Raw genomic sequence first — 23909 nt, forward strand, 5'->3', positions numbered from 1 at the left:
GACGACTGCAGTGCCAGGTATCCTAGTACATTCTAAAATCACTACAGAATGACAGCACACACTTCCCCCACTTAACATAATGGCTTCAGGATTTGATAATAAGCTGTGGTCTTCTTGTGAAAGAAGCACCTTCTAATGACCTTTGCAACTATCCATCTGCAAAGCTACCCCACGCAGCCTGAAAGAACTCCAAAAGTTCCAGGCATTGTAGGATTCCAGAAAATAACCAAAACTTAAAGGCTCCCAAAAACAAAAAATGGCGAAGCGCTCCAAAAAGCTCTCCAGGGTGGAGAGCATCCACAAAAGTACCAGAATGAAATGCCCAAAATATCCAAATGTTGAAACGGTTTGAAAAAGCCTGGGGTGGAGAGCTCCCCAAAGGCCCACGGCAGGGACCTTCTGAGGGGCAGAAGTCCCTTCTGAGGGGTTTGCAGCAACTTGTACAGAATTTACGACTGGTCCTTAAACCACCTCCAATATTAACAAATTAGTTTTAAATAAAACTCAACACCGAAGCACTGGATGATACTGAGAACAAAATAAATCTAGGGTGTTTTTTTTCTTGGTTTGGTTGCTCTAACACAATCTGAAAACAACCAAAACCACGTGAGACCTGGCAGCAGATAACAGTAGGTAAGAGACTGAAAGCAGCCCTGCAGAGGACTTGGTGATACTGGTGGATGAAAAAGTAGACACAAGCTGGCAACGAGTGCTTGCAGCCCAAAAAGCCAACTGTATCCTGGGCTGCATCAAAAGAATCGTGGCCAGCAGGTCATAGGAGGTGATTTTGCTCCACTACTCCACTGTGGTGAGACCCCACCTGAGTACTCCGTCCAGCTCTGGGGTCTACAGCACATGAAAGACATGGGCCTGTTGGAGTGAGCCCAGAGGGCCACAAAGATGATCAGAAGGCTGGAGCACCTCTCCTGTGAAGACAGGCTGAGAGAGTTGGGGTTGTTGAGCCTGGAGAAGAGAACGCTCCCAAGGAGACCTTATAGCAGCCTGCCAGTGCCTGAAGGGAGACTACAATGAAAGCTGGAGAGGGGCTTTGTACAAGGGCATGTAGTGACAGGACAAGGGGGAACGGCTTTGAACTAGAAGAGGGTAGATTGAGATCAGATATTAGGAAGAAATTCTTTCCTGTGAGGGTGATGAGACACTGGCACAGGCTGCCCAGAGAAGCTGTGGCTGCCCCATCCCTGGCAGTGCTCAAGGCCAGGCTGGATGGGGCTTTGAGCAACCTAATCTAGTAAAAAACGTCCTTGCCCATGGCAGGGGGGTTGGACTAGATGATCTTCAAAGGTCCCTTCCAACCCAGACCATTTTACAATTTTCTAACAGTTCTATTTACACAATATTCTGGGTAATGGGTAAGTCTGATGTTGCAAAGCTTAAGTTAGTCTTAGAACAAACTAAAGTTTGTGTTTCACAACTGTAGTCTCAGAACTGATGTGATCTTCTCTTCCTCTTGACTTCCTTGAAAACACTTTTCAGAAGTATTTTATTCCTTATTTTAAAGAGGAAAAAATGAGTTTAAGATCGCTCAACTTTTACCCCAGACACTAACCTGATACTTCATGCTATGAAATGAAGTATTTATGACTCATTCTAATTTACATATTTTTTCTTATTTTATTAAAAAAATTGCAATTTTCCTTTGCAGAGACATATAGAACACAGTCTCTCTTATGTCAAGTAACATTTAATAGCCCTTAGCTGTAACTTGGGACTGTTATAAAATGTGCTCAAGATGAGTCATCGTCATTCATTTATTCTGCAATAGGATGAATTCATGAATGAGCGATCTGCAGTAATTCACTTCTACAAAGAGAGCCCATTCATACATTTCAAACCTGGTTTTCTGATTCACTGCAATATAGCTGATTATTTCACTTTAAACAGAAGAAAATTTTGGCTTAAGGAAAGTTTCCACAGAAGTTGTGAGGATTTCTAGTATTTAAGAACAGTTTCATAGATTTTAAAGTGCTCTTCTGAAAATGAAGATTTTGGTCTAACACATGGATACACAGACAGGTATCTTCCTATCTACCTAGCAAGCACAGTGTCTTTGGAAAGTAAGAGACTGACAAATGGTTTACATTGAAATTGCATCAAGGGGGAGCAGAAGTCATTGCTATCAGACAAACCACTAGGCAACCAAAGAAAATATTTTATGAAAACAGAAAAATGGCCATTGGCATACAGAAGTGCTCACATGAAGCTGTATTTAAGTCAAAATACATACAACCAATTAAGATCCAAGATTGCTAGCTACAAAAATATAAAGCAACCACGCTTCTTATTTTGCAGAAAGATAAATGTAAGATACCAAGAATAAAATACACAAATTATTTTAAGTCATAAAAAATCCACCAAAACAAAGGAATGGGATTCACCAAGAAGGAATGGTCCCTTCACCACCACTGCTCTTTTGCCAGCCTTAAGAGATTTCAAACCCGAAGAGTCTATTCACCCCATCTTAACTGCCATGGAAGAGGCCCACATTACGAAGCCACCTCATAGTTCCAAAACAGTCAAAGCTTTACGTATCATCTGTGAGAGTTATACCAGCAAACAGACAGTAAGTCAGTACAGAGATCTGAGTATAAATACAGCATTTTCTTCAGAAACTTAGTTCACAGAAAAAGCACTGTGTGCTTTTCCATTAATTGGTGCTTTAAGTTTTCATTACTTCATTGATTCAAGGACAGCTCTAAAATAGTCACTTTATTCACACCTCTCCTTTCTCCTGGAGAGGCACTGACTCTCCTTGTTTTCAGGATGAGAGGTTTTTACCTTAAGTACAGAGTATCCAAAGTAAGGATAGTTCTATTTACAAATAAAATAACTGACAAAAGCAGCACAAAGATTGATGGAGCATCTCAATGTTTCCAGCAGACACGGATATGATGCAAGAAAATACAATTAACATTACAGTGAGATTCATAAACACTGCACACTGACTTCAGCAGACAGTACAATCTCAAGGTGAACTGACCAGCAATAAAGCACAAGAGAGATCTAGAATTATCCAAGGAACAGTGACTTACCAAATCACCCAAACTAACATATCTGGGTATCAGTGCTCCTATTGGGTGCATCCAGAAGCAGCTCACTACCTCTCAACTTCCATTCCTCCTTTTTAGTACTATAATTACATAATTTCAATTAAAACATATATCCATGCAAATTGCCTTGCAAGAACCTAAATTTACATTTTATTGTTTTCATCTTTGGTCGATGTATAACATTTTAAATGCTTGCTACCCTTTGTAATCTCAAATGATTTCTCTTTTTCCTTGCGTATCTTTTAGTAAGACTTTACTCCAAAGAAACAATACTTTTATTAGCCATCATTTTGCTAAGTATAAGTTAGAATCCAGACTTTAAAAAGTAGTACTTCAAAATTTTCTGTTCCTTAAAAAAAAATTGTACTATGTTCAACACTGAACTGAAGCCCCTGTATTTTTCTAGAATACTGAACTTCCCACAAAATACAGGATTAACATGAATTAAATAAAGTTCTCAGAACCGGTTCATTCCAGAAAGCAAACATCAGAAACTAAGAGATATTTGTTTGGTGGTCACTTACCATTCTATCACAAATAATTAAGTGTTGTGAATTATAAATGTAAGCTTTGCAAGCCTCATTTTGAAAGGGATAAGAGAATGCTTGTAACAAAGTACTAAGTGCATTTCATGAAAAGTCTTTGCTTGTACTAATGCTTTTCGTCCAGGTGAATTCTGAGTGTGATACAAAACAAAACATTAATTGCAATATATTTGTTGTATGTAATTACATTTTTCTGTGGGCAATATGTGCTTGTGGTTTTGCAAAGCAGTATACACATTTTTAACATGCAATACTACTTCTTTTTAGATAATACATCACAGAAAAAGCTGAATATGTATTTTTTGCAGACACTTAACTCAATCCAGTCAGAGAAGAGTATAAAGATGGGTAAATATTTACAGGAAAAATTGAGATTGGAAAAAAGAAGAAACATTATAATTACTAAATTAATCCCACTGATTGCATCTCCACTGAATTTCAGCCATCTTTACTTTCTTCATGCCTTTTTAAAATAAGCATCTTTGCATGCTTATAAGTTTTTCTCCAAACCATACTCATTATGTATTTCTGCATTTTTAACTTTGATTTGACCTAATAACTGAGCACACACAGTGAAGAAAAGAACACGGAACTGATGTGAGCTTGCTTTCTTTCGAGTTAATGCAATAGCCTCCTGTGGCTGTAACCCATTTTGCAGACTGGTCATCCATTTTGTAGTCAAGTCAAGGTCAAACACTATGTTTGAGAAGTGGCAGGGCAAAAAAGGACCACTGGTACCAAATCACTCGCTACAGTGTACACTATCTGATACTGCTCACTTTAAAGAAATACCTACACAGAAAACATGAAAGGTGACATGCCTCATTAGTTGCAATACATATAATTAAAAAGGTACAGCATCAATTACTAAGGGGATTTTTTCTTTAAGACAGACAGACCCAAGAAACCAAAAGGTAGAAATATCTGTTGGCATAGCACTCATAAAATACAGAAATGTCTCAGGAGGGGCAAGAATACACCAGAAAAACAACATTCATGTGCAACTCAGATTCTGTACTAAGGTTAGTGAACATACAGATATAAAAACCCTCTATGACCCCTGTTTTAGTACCAACTATAGGTCAATATTTTCATCTCCTGGAAAGGGGAAGGACCAGAATGTCTGTAGGACAGGAGGTTTGCAAAAAGCTGTGGAACTAATTTGGGATGTAGGTTCTTAGATTGCCAGTGCCACTTTTCAGGAAAGTTGTAAAGACCATACCTCAAATTACATCTAGTGACTCCCAGGAACAATTGTCTGGTAACTGCTCACACTCACTTTCATATTTAAAGCATGAAGAAAACAGCAGCTGAATCAAATCGCAATAGCAAGCTGGCTATTCAGGAAGCAAGAAGGACCAAACAAGGATAAAACCTGTACCATGAAAGGTTAGAACTGTATCTATAAAGGTAAGATCTCCATATTTTTTCAGTTCATCACACACTTCCTGCTTTGAAGATGATCATGCAATGAAAGTGTCAATTCACACACAGCCCACCCCTCCCCTAAGCCCACCTGATAAATCAAAAATTGAAACAAAAAATGCAATGCATGTCACTCTGCTTGCTATTTTGTACAATAAAAGTAAAATATAACTTATCTGTTCTTGAACTTGAATTGCAGGACAAAAATCACTATGTTTCCCTCAGATATTGCCAAGTAATTATTACACAACATGTTTCAAATAAACCCTACAGAACTGTGAGCTGCTGATCCATTTGTGGTTCAAAGGAAGCAACAATACTATGCAATCAGCACAAAGTTTTGAAAAATGGTGCTAACTGACTTTAAGAACTGTCAACATAAACTTAATTACGGTCCAAGGTCTCCTTTCCATCAGTTAAAAGGACCTGCCCACAACACTGGAAACCAGACTCTCTTCTCACACTGGAGAGAGGGGGGAAAGGAGCTGGAAAATACTTACTTCGACTTCCCAGAACAGTGTCTGTTAAATATCTCATCTGGGCCAACATCCAGAAAGAAAAGAAGGTAGGATTCATTGGCCCAGAAAACAACAAGCAAAAAAGTGACCCTATAGCTGAATCTGCGGATATTCCCTTATAACACAATAAAGTGGTATTCTAAGCAGCAGCCAACAGCTGCTGCTCATTTCTTGCAGCTGTAGATAGGCTTAACTGCTAGCTGTTTTCATTCAGAATAGAAAACAACATCCAAACTGATCATTGCATACAGGGATGCTACGCTTAGACGACATATTTATATTTTGAAGGTACCCTTGCTAGAACTCAGAAAGGACAGAATTTGGCCCCTAGAGATAATGAAAAACTAGTAGTGGGATAACAGACAGCTACTGTTGGGACAGGCAAACAGTGTCCACACGACAGTAGAGAATAAAAAAAATAAACTCAAACCAAGGTAACAACCATAGCTTTTAATCTGAGGTCTGTATAATAAATGAGGTTAGTCAAAAGTTGCTACTACAGTGCTTCCCTATTTGCCTCGCAAGCTGAAAATGTGTTGTGCCCCCCCCTCCCCGTGCTTCCCCTCCCCCAAGAAATTTAATTTCATCTAATATAAGAAATAGTACTTTGTTTTTTGGTAGTGAAATCTAAATCCAATGATCCTTAGCACATAATCTTTTAGGTCTTTAAAATCATTTCTGTCAGTCTTACTTTCAGCAACACAAATTGCCTTTTATTAATCCTGATGCAGACTCAGGAAATATTAAAATAAATTTATCAGCTTTACCTGTAATGCACTGAAACTGTCCATCTTCTCTTCTTATTGTAAATGCTTCCCCTGGATTAACTTGCACAAGAATAACCTTAAAAATAAAAGAGTGTTTACAACCATTACACATGAGTATGTTACAAAAGTCTGGTACGTGAGAAAAAGAGAAGTTTTACTGGGAAAAAACAACTTTCTTTTTTTTTCTGGTTAGTAAATACCTTATTTTTCACTTCACACTGTTTGCTGCCGTCATCCCACAGAGAAAAAGAGATAAGAGCAAGAACAAGTACAGATATTTTTAAACAAGCGTTTTTCAAAGAACCAAGGAAAGAACAACAGAGTAAAACAGTACCTATACAAATTTTATTTTCTCAACTGCTTAGTATAATTAAAAAACTATTTGTACAGCTTAAATGATTTCAACAAATTACATTAACTTCGGCATTAATCAAACCATTATATAAAGTTTCAGGAGGAAGCCTAGAATTCCCAGTGTTTGAATTTTCATCATAACCATTTGACAAATAGTTTTCATCATAAGGGAAATATGGCATTCATTTCCTTCTTGACATGATCCAAGCACGTTTTTACATCCATTAATGATAAAACATTATTAGAAGTCATGAGAAAGTAAGCACACCAGATGCACAGCATGAAACAGTATGTATGTATAGTTTTATTTGTGGAAAACTGTTTAGCCTAATTTTGTAAACCCAAGCAATACAGAATTGATAGCAAAGCACACTTATCAGCCAAAATAAACAGAAGCAAAGCTACCATTTTAGACTTCCGTATTCTCATTTGAAACCTGACTTTCTGTAAGAGAAGTTTGTAAACATGAAGAACCTAGCTAAAGTTATGAAGAAAGGAAAAAATAGACAGAAGAGCAGATGCATTTCATAATTGCCTTTCTGGACACATCTTTCTTCCATCTCCCTTGCATGTGTCTAAATACGCTGTATGTCCTCCTCCTAGTGTGAATCAGACACAAATCTTTATATACACAACTCTTCAACATTATGGCCAAAAATTTACTCTGTTAAATTGCTGAAAGAAAATAACATTTGTCTTGCTTACAAAAAAAATAACACAAACAACAAAAAACCAACCAAACCCCAAAACACCACCAAAACAAAACACCACAAACCAGAAAAAAAATGAGTGTTACTGGTTTTAGGAACACCAGAGAGAAAGAAAAGGGTGAGGAAGAGGCAGAAATCATATTAATTCATCCCCCTCTGGTAGAGCAACTTTCTAAATTAATGAAAAGATAGCAAGTTCTACCCTAACATATCTGCAACTTCAATGAAATATGATAGATACTCACTTTTTCAAACTTGGCTCATGTGATTCAATATTGATTTAGGTCATTTTTCAGCATGGGCTTTAAAAATACTGTTACTGGAGGAAGATGCCTCCAGAAGCTTTAGGTTCTTTGAGAAAAAACAATGAACTATATCATTATTTACATTTTATCATGCCAATACATTTTCCAGATCTCCTAAAGTGTGTCTGAACATAAAATTCAGTAAGAGTTAGCATTCACAATAAAATCTAAACTTAGAAACAAGAGGATTCTAGACATGAACTTCAAATAAGACTTACAGGTCTTCAGAAAATATTGTATTGTCAGAGTTTATTCCAAAGTGTTTCAGAAAGTGACAAAGGAGAGAAATATGAGAGGATGACTTCTTACACTTTCTTTTTCAGACTCCCCAAGCAGGCATAACATTTAGAACATGTATTTCATTGATTTACTTTCTCCACTCTACTACAACTGAAAGTTTCAGCTTCCAATTTAGACTGGAATAAAAATACCTAAAAGTTGTTCTCATGTACTCCTGAAAAACTTTCTGTCTCTTACGCGTGGGTTGGATAACCACATTTGCCCAAGCATTTTGGCTGATTTAGTATGCCTTAACGCCTCGGAGGAGCCATTCTGGCTACGGCTGACATGTCAATCTGTATGATTTTCAGCTCAGTATATTCTGTCTCCACTGTATGAACTATAAGAAGCAGAAAAGCTGCAAACCCCTCAAGTTTTAGGGCAACAGCTGGTATAACTCCCTGGATTCCTGCTTTTAAAGTAACAGGGAATGGGGTTGACTGGTATTCCTGCTTTGTTCCCATTTTTTCCTATGTGAGTGCCTGAGGTTGCTAACCTGGGTAATAATGTTGCCTAGGGAACGCGCCTGTTTTCTTCCTCCAGACCTCTGCTGCATGACATCCGAACTGGAGACTCCAGCTAGCAGAGCGGATCTGAGCAGGGGAACTGGCCTAACTGCAGCATGTGGGCCCTCTGCTTCCCAGTTTTCTTTTATCGCAGTTTCTCCCGTGTAAGAATCATTGTTCACTGCACAGTTTGAAGGTGAAGGCTCAGCACACAGCGAGAAGGGTCACTGTTCAGCAGCAGCCATGCTGCGAGGCAACAGGCCTCCTGATGGAATCCAGCACCACTCCGACACACAGGATTTCATCAGATTTTCACATCTCTGAGGACATCTGACTTCCACTCAAAAGGGTGGGGAGACTCATGGACTTAATGCAGTTTAATTAGACGCTCAGTTCCCAGGAACAGGAAATAGAGCCTTTTTGTCAATGGACTATTAGTCTGCTTGAAGTCTGATTGCATTTATTTCACTGGCTCCCACTTTCAGCCTTGCTTTTATGTTGTGCACTCACATTTGTATTTTACAATTGTTCCAAGATAGGCTGCATTTGTTGCCAAGTGTGCCAAAAGAGAATCTGAATCAGGGCTGAAGTAATTTCAGAAGTTTCAAGAACTGCTGGCTTCAAAAGTCTTTGTGTTGGGGTAACCTGTGTCAGTGTGACCAGCAATAGTTGCTGGACCAGCCTTATCACTGCTGAACCCCGCAGGAAGCGACTGCTGCTTTGAGAAGGACTTTTTTGACACTTACCACCTCCGTACATAAAATGTGAAATAAGAAAAATGAAACCTGTGCATGCGAAGAGAGAGACTTGGGTCTTTCTACTATGAAGAGGTATTACCAAAGAGAGACAATCACTTGCAGAGATTCCATCTTATCTAATAAGTCTGTTGCACATAATCAAAGATGCAAGAAAATTTCTCTAAAGGAAAAAGTAACACGGATCTTTCACAGCATCGTGTGTCAGGCCACTAAAATCTACAGGTTGCTTAGTATTTATAGCTCTTTCATTGCATTCTAGGTGGCTTTGTGCAGGCTTGGACATCTCATTGTCCAGCGTGCTGCTTCATGAACCCTGACATCAGCACTTACGAAAACCAAGGCCCTCATCTTTCACACTGAGTATTTCAGGCCTTCATCTCCTCCTTCTGGGTGAAACTTTCATGTTGGCTCAAAATAAGTGAAAAGTTTTGGAAAAATCTTATGGTTCAGCCTCTCCTCCCATGCCTCAACTTTTTTTGCATTGCTTCACTCACAGCACCTAAAGCTCTGCTATCCAAGGGCTAACACACATTATTCTATACAGCTTTCCATTGCCTGCTCCTCTAAGATAACTATGATAATCTGAAAAAAATTGTGATGTATCAGTCTCAGTGGAAGGTATCTTCAACAAAGCCACTTTTCAGGTGTCATTTCTGTTTCTAAGTCATAGGATGGTTTGGGTTGGAAGGGAACTTTAAAGATCATCTAGTTGCAACTCTCCCTGCCATGGGCAGGGACATCATCTACTAGACCAGGATGCTCAAAGCCCCATCCAGCCCGGCCTTGAGCACTGCCAGGGATGGGGCAGCCACAGCTTCTCTGGGCAGCCTGTGCCAGTGTCTCACCACCCTCACAGGAAAGAATTTCTTTTTAATATTTAATCTCAATCTACCTTCTTCTAGTTTAAAGCCATTTCCACTTGTCCTATCGCTACATGCCCTTGTACAAAGCCCCTCCCCAGCTTTCCTGTAGGCCCCCTTCAGGCACTGGCAGGCTGCTATAAGGTCTCCTTGGGAGCCTTCTCTTCTCCAGGCTCAACAACCCCAACTCTCTCAGCCTGTCTTCACAGGAGAGGTGCTCCAGACCTCTGACCATTTTTGTGGCCCTCCTCTGGCCTTGCTACAAGAGGTGCATGTCTTTCATGTGCTGTGGACCCCAGAGCTGAATGCAGCACTCAAGGTACGGTTTCATGGGAGTGAAATACAGGTCACTACAAAATCCTTGACCTGCTGGGCACGCTTCTTTTGATGTGGCCTAGGATACAGTTGGCTTTCTGGGCTGCAAGCACCAGGCCATGTTGATCTTTTCATCCATCAACACTCTTCCCAGCCTGTATTTATGCTTGGGATTGCCCTGACTCATGTGCAGGACCCTCGGACTTGGCCTTGTTGAACTTCATGGGGTTCACGTGGGCCCACCTCTCAGGGATGTCAAGGTCTCTCTGGATGGCATCATTTCCCTCCAGCATGCTGACAACACCACACAGTTTGACATTGTCGGCAAACTTGCTGAGGGCGCAGTCAATCCCACTGTCTGTGTCACCAACAGTGATGTTAAACAGCACTGGTCCCAATACCAACTCCTGAGGAATGCCACTAGTCACTGGTCTCCATTTGGACATTATGCTGCTGACCACAACTCTTTGAGCATGACCATCCAGCCAATTCCTTATCCACCAAGTAGTCCACCCATCAAATCCATGTCTCTCCAGTCTAGAGACAAGGATATCATGCAGGACAGTGTCAAATGCTTTGCCCAAGTCCAGGTAGGTGACGTCAGTTGCTCTTCCCTTATCCACCAACACTGTAACCCCATTGCAGAAGGCCACCATAGCTGTCAGGCACAACTTGCCCTAGTGAAGCCATGTTGGCTGTCACCAATCACCTTAGTGTCACATTTAAAATACCAATTAAGGACTGCACAAGCTTAACAAAATATGTGAATTTTAAGACACCAAGCCCTTAATACAAGTCCCAGAATCATATAAGTGCCTTTAAAGCATAACCAACTATAACAGAACTTAATAAAATTTGGAAGTGTAGTTTCTCAATGCTAACACAACTTTGACTCAATGTATTTTTCTCTCAAGTTCAAAACGTTACGGCATTGCTATTAAGAAATCAAAGTATTAGGTCTACAACTAGTTTTGTGTCATTTCCACTAGGGCTATAAATTGTTTCCTTTAAACGGTTATTTAATGATGATCCACATGACCTCCATATAGTTCCTTATGAAAAACAGTACACAATCTCTTTTCAGAGATTAGCTTACAAGTTGAAAATAGAAGAGTGCAGCTATACGTTTATGCTAAAAACAGTTCTTGCATAAATAAAACAAAATGACCAGCCCAGTGGCTGAAGTATGAAACACCTGAAACATCAGCTGCCAAAGACTGTCACAGTTTTAACAGTGAAATTTCATACTTTTCAATGTTACTTAATTTATTCTACAAAGGATATTTTTAAAGATAAATCCAGATCAAATGAACAACACACAAAGATTTGTAGTAATTTAATTAAATGGGTGTGGATTATAGAGTTTTCTTTGTTGTGCAATATCAAAAGCAAAATCCATCCTAAAAACACAGAAAGGCTTGCAAAAAGGAATAGTCTTCATTAAATCCCCTTCTTAGCATGGAACACTATTTTCCCTGATTTCAAAACATTTACTTCACTCCCCATCCACCATCAGTTCAAGATACATAGCCCAGATAGGAAGCTGGTGTTTGCCAAACAAAACTGAATCATGCTATATATGAAGAAATATGTTTTTCCTGAAATTGCCATTTAAACTCAGGCAGCTGCTCAAGCCAAATAAAAACATAAGAAATGTCCTCATGGTCTGGGTCAGCAGTCCATCTAGCCCAGTACTTTGTGTCCAATATATCAATTAAGATGCTGTTTAAGGAAAGGAAGTAAGCCAAGTCACTTTCTGCAGTCCACCTCTGTTTTTTGTCCATGAGTTTGCCTAAACTCTTTTCAGTTTGCTTAGACTAGGAATTGCTGCCTCAACCTCCTGTGGCAGCAAGTTTCTGAAATTCACCTTTCAGCCATTTTAAAACCATATCCTACTATTTAAACATTCCCTAGTTTCTGTGCTATGGGATTTGCTGAACAACAGTTCTGAGTAAGTTTCACCCACCTCCTTCAATATTTTTTAAGCCTTGGCGATTTCCCCTTCCTTGTCTTCAATATGCGGAAACTGGGAGGTCCTAATATTTCTGATCTCTCCTAGGTGAGCTGCTTCATCCCCTTGACCATGTCAGTGGTACCTAAACCCACATCTGTATTAGCAAAGTAAGCAGTGCTTAGGAACATTCCCAGGTGCTGGAACAGTCACCACAACACAAGTTAATACCAACAAGCAAGCTTCTCCCAGACAATACTGGAAACCATTCCTGAGACCACTCTTACCAGGCAGTCTGCACACAGACACTCTTTCTGGAAGAGAACATGGTTTACTAGAACTGACTTGTTCCATGACATTTGGTCTCAAACTCTGGGAACATTCTTGAGCACACTTAAATTACTAATATATAAACAATTCCCAACAGTACCCTGAAGGAGTATTACAACATTTTGCCTTTTTGAAAGCCTAGTTAAGGGGCATCCTCCTCTTAATTAGGTTTGAAAATCTATTCTTCACCTTAAATCACAATTTGAGCTGGTCTTAGAAGTACACTCTTAGAACACAACAGTTCTATATAAAACCATTTTATAATATTCTCTCCCTAAAGAATTCCAAATGAAAATATCATTTTATTGTAGCTCAAGTAGTATGAACACATCCTACAGAGACATGCAGCATTGATTTGGACATGCTAGAGATATAACGATAGTTTAACAATAATTTCATCTGAAGATCTCATATACGATTTAGCTTTACTACATCAGTGTGAATAGGATGAGAAAGTACTCTGATTTTGCATCTAAAAATCAAAGGCAGTACAAACATTCAAAGAGGAGAATGTTCAATGTTTCTTACTTTTATTCAGTGAACTTGTCACTATCTGCAAGAGAAACTACAGGATGTTTCTGCAGACTGAACCAGGAAAGGAGTTTAACTCTAGCTCATTTCTAACGCTGAAGAAATGAAAAATAGCTGGAGTAAGAAAAGAAATTATAAGACTAAGAATACAAACAACAAAATGTGGAAGGGAAATCTGTGCAAGTCAGAGCTGCAGCCATCTCAGCTCAAAGGGTTGCGCAAAAAAAAAAAAAAAAAAAAAAAAAAAAAAAAAGGGAAAACTGAAGGCCAAATGTTAACTTATCTCCAGAAAGGTCTAGAAGTAACTTATCAGCAAGAAGCAGAGGCTGCAGAAGCCAAAATAACAATCTTAGAGGTATTTTGCTCCACCAATATTGTCACAGCAATGCCTTTTAAAAGCAGAACAGCAACAATACAAAATGTAGCAGATTTATAACTTAATAATCCTTGTTTTTATGGATACAGAATACTTTCATAAGCAGCCCAACATTTTGCTTGTGCCAGTCAAATATGCAGGTTAAGGTATTTCTTCATTGGAGTACAGTGAGGGACATAACAGAATTTAAAATACAGAGCTAGCTAATCTTGCTTTGAATAGGTTTGTTTGCATAATTAAAGCCCAAAAGCCCCATTAACTCCACCAAAATAACAATAAAAACGACCCTTTATTCTGTCAGTAAGATACAGACTTCTACAATCATCTCTACTTGCGCTTCCATTCTACCAACAGAAGTAGTGATGTACCAGCAGATTTCCAGGATTCAAAATAATTTCAGCTTGCTGATGGGAAAGAAAGGCAGATCGGAGTTGTGGCATCATCACAAACACGTATTTACGTTACAGTAAGCAGGGGAAAATTTCCCCAGTGCTCTCTAGTCACAAAAAAAGTCAAACTATAAATAGACTTGCCCAATTAATGACTGTTCTTCATCAAGTGGTTAGTAAGCAAGACCAAAATAAAACCTACAGACATTATTATTGTGAAGTACCAATACCAAAATTGGATTTACCCTGATAAGAACCCTAGATGAGGTGAAAGACTTGCAGAGCAGGAAAACAAAAGCACTGAAGACTAATCCGCAAGCGTGTTACTTTGCTGTTTTAAGGCAACATCCTTCTGTAGCAGAAACTGTGAACAGTTACAAGTCCAAACTACTTCTGTCCTTATGGAGGTAAAAAAAAAGCACGCCAATAAGTAAAACCTGAAATAAGTCAATAAGCTCTAAAAACAAACTTTAAAAATGCCTCATAGAAAGTTTGACACGTTTTTCTTCCTTTTGCTCACCATTATACATGTGCAAAAGCAGCTCTCTGAATAAAACTTCAAGGATAAAGAACAAGGCTCCAAGCCCAAATACACACACACACACAATACAGCCACCTAAAAAACCCAGTGCCTTAAAGATATTTTGGTCACTTCTATCAAGTACATATGCAGCGGATCTGCAAGGGAAAAGAGATTTCATTTGAAAAAAACCTACCCATGCAAAATATTATTGCTAATGTATCACATATATGGAAATAACATTTTTAATGTATTGCTTAAGTTCTAGAAGTTTAAAATCAGACTGAAGTAGAAAAATCCAGAATTAAGACAGTTGCTAACCTTCTCCACCCTGCTCCATAAAGTTAGAAAGATGTACCTAATTTGGGGAAATTTTTGCAGATCAGATTTGAATAAGGCTTGTGGAAGAGTCTGTCTTACCCTTACCACATAAGGATGCTCTTACGTATTACAGGTTTTATAGCCACAGTTCAAATAATACCTGTATTTCTACAAGGACAGGACTGATTTAAATCTCTTGATGTTTGTGCTGGCTTAGAGTTAGAAGTTGTATTTTATTCAGATAAAGTAAAATTTTGTTTACAAGTTTGGTATTCACAGCCACACTTTCAGATCTTTTGTAGTAGGTAAAAAACTGAACCGCCCAAATGCATGCTTTTATACCTAAAAGCTTCTCTGTCTGTAGAAGTTATTAGCTACTGAACACAGAACATAATTTAAAAATATTTAGTCTTCCTAACACCTATGGTTTATTTCTAACCAGCAAAGTCTCAACTGAAAGATTGAAACTACTGTTTTAGAGTTACTGGGATACGAGAGAAATATTTTTGAACTCCCATTAAAGAAAAATCTATATACATCAGTCTCTCAAAAATACCATAGCTCTTAAACAGATCCTTCAGTATCAAGGACTATGAGCCTTCTGAAGAGGAAAAGAAGGTTAAATATTTTAATCCTGACTGAGGTTAAAGAAACCAAAATAAATTATCGTGTCATGTGTGAAGTTGTGGGATAAGCCCACATGAGAACTGGCACTCTGTTCTCTCCACAGGCTAGCACTGTCTACTGCCACAAAGGCAAGAAAACCAAAGGATCTGGATTGAATTTCAGTGTAAAGGGATATTTGGAATCTTTCCCTCTCCCCAGTCATCCCCCACCTCCCACTGAAGGGGAGAGGAACTGAATGGGTTACTTGATATCTTCCTCTAAAAGAAGTTACGCTTGGTGAATTTACATATTTTTCCAGAATGAGTGAAATCTGGGACAAATTCTCCAACCAAGTTAAAAGCCTCTGTATATATGTAACAAGAATGCCAACAGATCTGTCACTCAATATATCATAACAAATAAAGAAATGCAATCCTTTAGCAGTAAAGCCAATTAATGCATAGTCTGGCATACATATTAAAATACTGAAAAAAGTGGAAAAGTAAGAATGCAAGGAGAAAGTGGGGGGGAAGCTAGGGTATGTTATATTAATTTTACTCATTGCTGAAGTCTTAAATAATACGAAGAAATAAGAGTAATTATATTACAACTGTAGTTAAAGCATACTTAAATAATGTAGTAAAAGAGGCTGCTCCTGTACAGTAAGAAAAATTACAAATTGGAGCAAAATAGTACTACTGAAAAGCAGAATTCTGTTTTTCTCTCATTCTGGAGTGGTTTTGGGGGATATGTGATTCTTTTGGGGTTGTAGGGTGTTTTGTTTTTTTCCTCCAAACAAACTTTCTGAAACCAAGAGGGTAAAGTGTTCCAAAACATTTCCGTGAACCTCTGAAACCACAATTCAAAGAGAACCTAATCAAAATCCATTTCTACACTAGCAGAAACGATGTTATTTTCTGGTATGTTTTACTGGAAAAGAGACAAGAGCTTCAGGGTTGGGGTTGTTTTTTCAGTTTTGTTTCTTATTAATCTGAAAACATCTATATTTAGCATTATATGGTTATAGGGTGCTGAGTCGATAGCAAATGACTGTCAAAGTCACAAACATTGGATAGACTTACCAAAATCATATTTCTAAATGCACTAGTAATATACATCAACATAAAAAAACACAGTAGTCATTTGTCTAAAAAGACTGTAACTGAAATAAGCTCAGCAGTACTGATGAGAAGATTTTTAGCCAAAAGGACAAAGGTAAATTAATTTTTGAACATTTTACAAATTTAGGAAAATGCTGCAGCTAATGCTCTTGGTCATTCTTACTTCAAAAATTTTAACACTCAACTAAACCTGTTAAGAGGGTGGTACAGCCAAGCTCTTTGTAAGATGTACACTGTATCTTTAACAGTCTGTCTGCAATAAGATTAAAAAAAGGTGCATTTCTGGAAAAGGGCGAGTATAACACAACACAACTTCCAGGCAGAGGCACATTTATGCTCTGTCATTAGAGCACATATTCAGAACAATCACATTTTTCTCCACTAATAGCTCCAATCAAGATATTAATTAGTGACATGCTTTATCTCGCAACCCATTTGAAAAGCCTTAGCACTTTGACTTACTGTTGCTCGCATCCTTTTTATTTCTCTCATTCAACTGGTGCTACCACAGTGACAAAGGATGAAGGAAGATTCAACAGTCACCACTCCAGCTGCTCCAATCTGTTCCATTCACTTAATACTGAGGTAATCTTCGGTGATGTGTTGAGCATCGCCCCCCCCTTCTTTTAACAGGGCACCTTAACCTAAACGCCACGGAGCATCTCCCTTTACCTTCCTCTATAGCTGTGCATCCACACAGCATGTGGAGGCAGGATGTGAAAGGTAGGATCAATTAACAATATAGTCAGCAATACCTACCTCAAGCCTTCCTTCCTATCAAATTAGCCAATGTACAGTGAGCTTCCTGCTGTACACAAATGTATCATGTCACCATAGCAACTAAATCAACAAATAGCTGCTGCAGCATCTGCTTCTGGATCATCTAACGTCAGTCAACAGAAGGTTCAGGTTTAAGAGAACAAAGCTTCCAAATATATGCCATTTTATAACTGCATTTTTAATTTAGCCTCCCAATTCCCAGATCGGATACGCTAACTCAGAATGAACCAACTTCTGACTTCATAGTTGAATCTATTATGCAGCTTATGACTTCAGTTTGCAAATAAGCCAGAAAGGGGGGGAGGGGGGGGGGGGTTGGGGGGAGATGGACACGGACAGGGGACGACCCACTTTATAAGAGAATAAAAAGATATAGCAAAGAAATAGTCAACTGGAGTCTGTTGCACTCTTTCTTAAATACTGTGTTATTCTACACTATGCATTTATTAAGAGGCATGAAAAGAAAGAAATTGTTTCCCACACTTTTTTGTTTTGCTTTGTAATTTTGTATGTCTGCCCTAAATATTACCACAACCAGAACTGTCTTATATGTTATTATCTAATAAAAGGTATTTCAGATGGCTGACAAAAAAGGTTTCCCTCTATTAGTATCCACTTAAGAACTGAAAACATCCAATATTAGTTTCTGGCAATTGCACGTCTGCAATCTTTAATCCCAGCAATAGGAGGGACCCACTGGCACACCCTCACCTGCAAAAAGACAGCTACCAAGGGCAAAACACTCATCCCTCCCTACTTGTAAGAAATTACTTCAAATACCATACATGCATCCCTCTGGTTTTAGTCCTAATGCATAGGCGGGCAAGACATATGAAATTGCTTTGTAACAACTTGGTATCTGGAATGCCACAACATAAGATTACCGATTAAATGTTACCTCAAGTATACACAATTAAAAAATTTACTTGGACAGTAATGACTTCAAAGGTAACAAGCAAGTGTACATACACACGCTTATGTAAAAGGACTCAAACCTACAGCCTACTTAGAACATGAAAGTAACTTTCCGCTATTTTATCTTGAAGTCATAATTCTAACGTTTGATCAACATGGAATTTTTTACCAAGTAAAAGCTATCAGTTATTCATATCCAGTATATTTCATTACTGAACATATTTAATTTTCAAAGTGGGTGGTTTTCCATCTATATACAGTTTTTTGTTACATTACATTAGGTTAGCTCCATAGAGTGGACCAGTGAATAAGGAAAACCAGACACAGACTCAAGATGCTAATTCTGCTGTGGCTCTGTCGTGGACTTACAGTGTTTTGTGGGTTTGTTACTTCACCCATGCCAGAGTTTCCCTGTTTGTAGGACTAGTACAACAGTGTATGTATGTTTGTGAAAGCTACTGTTCAAAGATCACTGCAAGACTTGAATGTTGTTATTCATTAGCAGCACAGGAATTGCCAGATGAAATCACATGTGTGGTCCAGCTAAGGTGATGTCAGTTACAAACGCAGCACAAGTTATTTTTCCATTGATTGTGTGTTCAAAATCTGCTGTCATATCATAATGATGCTAATGAGACTATGAGCTACTGTTTTCTGTGATCAAACCCACTAACACTTAAAAACTGATTAAATGGAAAAATGCAAAAGATCTATGATATGTAACAGGTATTACAGACAAGAGTAAGATTATTAAATAGGAACAGTTGACATCAATAATAAAAGCCGAATTAAAAGTGTCTTAAACAATTTAAGAAATTCAAGATTGTGAGAAGTGTTACTTCCAATTAATTATTCCTTAAAGTAATCTTTCATAAGATTTATTTCCATCTTCTTTTAGACTTCCTAAAGATTTCCTCCCTTTGTGTTTATGTTGGCTAGTAACAAAGAGTTCTGAAAACTTTAGGTTGAGCTCTGTACTATACCATACCAATTCATAGCTGACTAAGCACACAGCACTTCTGTGTTATCTATAAGGAAAAGTAACGTCAGAATTTTCTTTTTTGCCTCAAATTACCTTCTGTTTTTAGTACAAATGACAAGAAAACAGGCTTCTCATTGTTATTTATAAAAAAGTGTCCTGTAGACATTGATCTTTGTCCAAGTAACACAATGCAACGGTCTTAACACTAAAGTTCTAAAATCTTTTCTTTTCCACCAAATTTATTTGAGCAAATTCCAATTAACAGGTTTTCCACAACCACAGAATCCTCTACCTTAGCATCTGCTAATACTGACTGATAATCTAGAAGGATCTATCTGCTCCATATATGGAAATTAACATCTTTCTAATGAAGAACAGAAAAGATCTGGATAGTAAAGGCCATTAACATATCTTAGTTTTCAGGACTAGGGAGGAAATCCATACAGAATTAACTGTTACATAACACATTACAGTAACAATTTATATGTTTTGGATTTTGACAAAACCACACACAATCCAAACTATTTCATCTTACACAGGTAGTAGCAGCATGTCCTGAAGAAAGTGACAGAAAGCAGACATTTTTTCAGCGATATGCTCCTAAGGCCTATGTATATTTTCAGAAGAGGCAAGAGTAAGCAACTCTGCACTGTTTTTCTAGAAGGCAGCTGACAGATAGTAGAATTGGCGAACATTTCATCTTTAACCACCGCTACAAGACACTGTCAGTAACACTGAATGCACCTAGATGACAATAACCCTAGACACAACTGGAAACAGCAAGGTTGGAAAGATGACTAGACTTTTCACTGGCACTGACATTCAAAAACGATAGATTTCAATAAGCTTTCACTGCTTTTTGTAGAAAGGCAGGTTGGAAAGATCTGAGAATTGGTGATTTATTTTTTTTCTAATTCCAGCTAATAAATTGATTTTATTTATGAAAAGGTTTTTTTAAATCCTTACTGTACTCGTTTTCCCCCCTTCTCTTAATGTGAAAGACAATCAGCAGAAAGCTCATCACTGGGCAGGGGGGAGATGGTTTGGATCCTTGTTTTGTAAAAATGTAAGGTTTTCTGAGAAGAACCAGTAAAAGATAAGCATTAAAAATCTGCATCTAATCTCACTGATAACTGTTCCAAGACTTGTTAGTGTCCACACGTAACACTGTCAATCACTGCATGTTTCCTGATTGTGTCTGTCTCATTCTTTATTACTGAGAAATACTTAGAATTTTCACCTACTTGTTTCTGCTTTGTCTCGTCTCTTTTGCATTCTCAGTTCTCACAACTTGGCTAAGCAAAGTTTTGTTTGTCTCATTTACAGCAAACCCAATGTTTCATTAGCATTGACACAGTCTGTGGTTAGCAGATTGTGCACAGAAAATTTGCTATTGAAATAATCCCACTAATATATCTTTAAATCAGTAAAAGTATAAACATAAGGATAACAGAAGTGTTTCAAATAATCTGGATAATGCAACAGTCAAACATTTATGCTTCAAAATTTTAAGCTAATCCTTGTTTACAGGGAGTTAGAAGGATGCAGTGTTAGTGACAGTCACTGAACTCTGGAACTTTGAGGCATCTGGCACCGGCCAGTGGTTAGACCCATCAGCTTCTATAAACAAGAACTAGAAGACTTCAATCAGATTATTCTCATTTCACAATGATTTGTTGTTTGAAGTCCACAGGACTTCAGCTTTACAATGCTGAGCAAAACTACATGAGGGACAGAGCTCATACTGCAGAGAAAAGTGGTAGCAATGGCTAAACTTTCACCTAATACTTTGCAGGGGCTAGTCCCCTCAGTAGACACTTTCCCTGATCAATCTGCATACTTGCCAACAGTCCAAAACAGAACCAGGGAGTAAGTTTTCATTTACATTGTAACTAGATGATAACTTATAGGTAGACAGCCAATTTAATTTTGGGAAACTAAGTAATTTAACAAAGATTATCTTACGTGAAAATTACAATGAAAAAACCACAAACCCCCAGTTGCTTAAGATGCTACTAAAGCAAATCAAAAATCTCATTTATAACAAAAAAAAATAAATCTAATTAAAAAAAATCAAATCTAAAAGTTCTGTAAAGTGCTAGATGTGGCATTGTCCAAAGAAAGCCAGGCACTTTGAAGAGTTTTGATTTGCAGCAGGTTTTTAGATATCGTATCTAAAATAAATAATAAAACAAATAATCTGCTCTGCCTTCAGTAATCCTATTTTCTTCACAACACCTGTGGAATCAAAATGCCCTTGCAATTATTTCAATTAAGTATCCAAACTGAAGACACTTTTCACCTGTACTTAAACTGGATGTACTTTGAAGTTAGTGTGCTTTGACTGCATGCTGTAGCAGCAGTTGCCATGAAATACTTTTACTTGGTGTTTCAGCTACACAGAAAAAAACCCACCCAAACCTCCACAGACTGCGTACTTCCAGGTTCTCTGAATCTGCTGTGAAGATTTCAATGCTGAGAAGAGGGGAAGAATTAGTTTCCTGGTTATCTCACATTTGAAACAAGCTGAACAGCTGTGCCATTGTTAACGAGTTCTGCTAGTATTTTCCTTCCACATAATACCTAGTGATAAATGAAGAATCTTAGAAACATTACAAAAGCTAGCCAAGATGAACAAAGCACTGTGACCAGTTAACAGATTTTCAGCTCAATTGTACTTTACTTAAAATAATTTCTTTGCCAGTAATATCTTCACATGTCTGAAAGTGTGTGCAACCAGTCAGGCATCCACTAAGAAACAATATTTAACATCATAAAGTGGTCATGATCAACTTTTGGCCTAAGAGACGAATACATTATTTCAGAAAGGTCATAAAGCTACACTTGATTCCCTCTCTGCAGGCTGAGGCAGAGCCCTTGCAGCCACCGCCCTGACTTCCTTCACCCTTCTGAAGTACCAAAAAAAATAAGAGGACCCAACAAGCAGGTTAGACATGCTCTTTCTTTCCCCTACAACCAGTAAGTGCCATGAACAGCACACTAGCAGTGGAGATCTTCAGCAGCTGAGCTCACTTTGGCTGTGCAGCATTCTGTAATTTCTAGTCATTTCAAGGGCTGAAGTGATAGGTGGGAGAAAATGGTACCACCTTCTTATTTTTTTCAAGAACTCTGCTGAACAACTCAAATCAAAATTTATAATATCCTTTAAGAACAATCCCCTTAATGAAACCCAATTGTAAGAATTAAGAGGAAAAATATAGATCAGCAAGCTGAAACTGAATTTGGACATTCAGTTCCTGAAGAGTTTAGAAGATTTAAGAAATATATAAGCTGTTGATTCTGTTGATTTAGAAAGTATATGGACTAGAAGACAATTTGATATTTTCCAGCATTGCTTCTGATGGCTCAGACTCCTGTTTGGTGATATAGCAAGTTAAAAGCCCTTAACATTTAAGACTGATGGATGCGTCTTTAATATTTCTACCTTAAACAGAGCAAAAAAGGAAGTGCCAAAGGAAAAACTGTATTCTGTAGTTATTTCATATAGCATTTAATTTAAAAAAATAATTAGAATGCTAGGAGTTTCAATAGCACTTCTAAAGTAGCCTTTTTCTCCCCGACAAAGTGCCCTATTCACTCAGCTTTGTGCAAATCTGAGCATCACTGTATAAAAACACTGTGTGACAACATGGACCTGAGCCGGAAGAGAAATTAAAGGCTACATCCTCAATTTGATCAGATTGGGAAGGCTTAGTCAGTGCTGGAACAAGGGCTTGGTGGGAGAAGTCTCTAAAACCTCAATTCTTTCCCATCTGTTTTCTCTTCTACTTCAAAAAGAAAGTGAGAAAAATTAGAGCCTAAGGCCTTTTTTGCTATGGTGTGTAAACCCTGGTCTACCTCTTCCTGGAGAATGCCATTCTGGCTGCTCTATAAAGCGCATATAATTCTGTAACATGCAGAAGGTCAGATGGACTTTGCCCTGTTATAGAGAAATCTCTCTATCACCAGGCAGTAGAATAGACTGAACTATTTCAGTTGGAAGGGACCTACAGCTGCCATCTAGTTCAACTGCCTGACCAATTGAGGGCTGACCAAGCTAAAGCATGTTATTAAGGGCATTGTTCAGCTGCCTCAAACACTGACAGGCCTGGGGCATTGACCACCTCTAGAAAGCCTGTTCCAGTGTTTGACCACCCTCTCATTACAGAAATGCTTCCTTGGGAAAAAACAGGTTTCAGCTAGCAGGGGACATCCTTTAGATTACTTGTTCGCAAAGTAATTCTCACATATTTTAAGACTGGAGTTTCTGTAGTTAAAAATGTGAATTTGCAAAGCAGTTACATTTTTGTCACAACTTAGAGAGAGAGATTACAATTCCTGTCCTCTGAGGAAACGTATATAAGCAATATGGATGACTTCATAGGTCTTGGACTCTGGCATTTAGGTCCTGGCTTACTTGGCATTAAATGTTCCGCAGCACAGAGGAGAGGAGAGAAACAGACCAAGGAACATGCCCGAGTCCAGGACGCTGCTTGGACATAACTTTACCCTTCCAAACCTTACTGGTAGTGGAGCACACAGACTCAGGCACTAGGTCCACTTGCAGACTGCAGAAAGGAATTGGGCTAGCTCAGTGCTTATAGCTCCAGGCAACTTGCACCTTCTCATCTCATTAAAAAGAGGAAAACCACAGATCTTTAGTCACCTTCCTAAAAC

At 38.2% G+C, this 23909-nt stretch overlaps 1 protein-coding gene across 5 annotated transcripts in view; it reads right to left on the bottom strand.

The window, feature by feature from the left end:
• Positions 1-23909, bottom strand: part of FNDC3A (fibronectin type III domain containing 3A) — a 127185-nt gene that overhangs the window by 77072 nt on the left and 26204 nt on the right. For 4 of the 5 annotated variants that reach the window (XM_056327037.1, XM_056327041.1, XM_056327038.1 and 1 more), the window contains exon 3: positions 6324-6399. The exons of the other annotated variant lie outside the window; for it this stretch is intronic. In XM_056327037.1, the coding sequence (XP_056183012.1) occupies positions 6324-6399 (76 nt within the window). The remainder of the gene's footprint in view (positions 1-6323; positions 6400-23909) is intronic. 5 annotated transcript variants of the gene reach the window in all.

Source organism: Falco biarmicus, chromosome 2 (assembly GCF_023638135.1).
Source record: "Falco biarmicus isolate bFalBia1 chromosome 2, bFalBia1.pri, whole genome shotgun sequence".
Taxonomy (NCBI): Eukaryota; Metazoa; Chordata; class Aves; order Falconiformes; family Falconidae; genus Falco; species Falco biarmicus.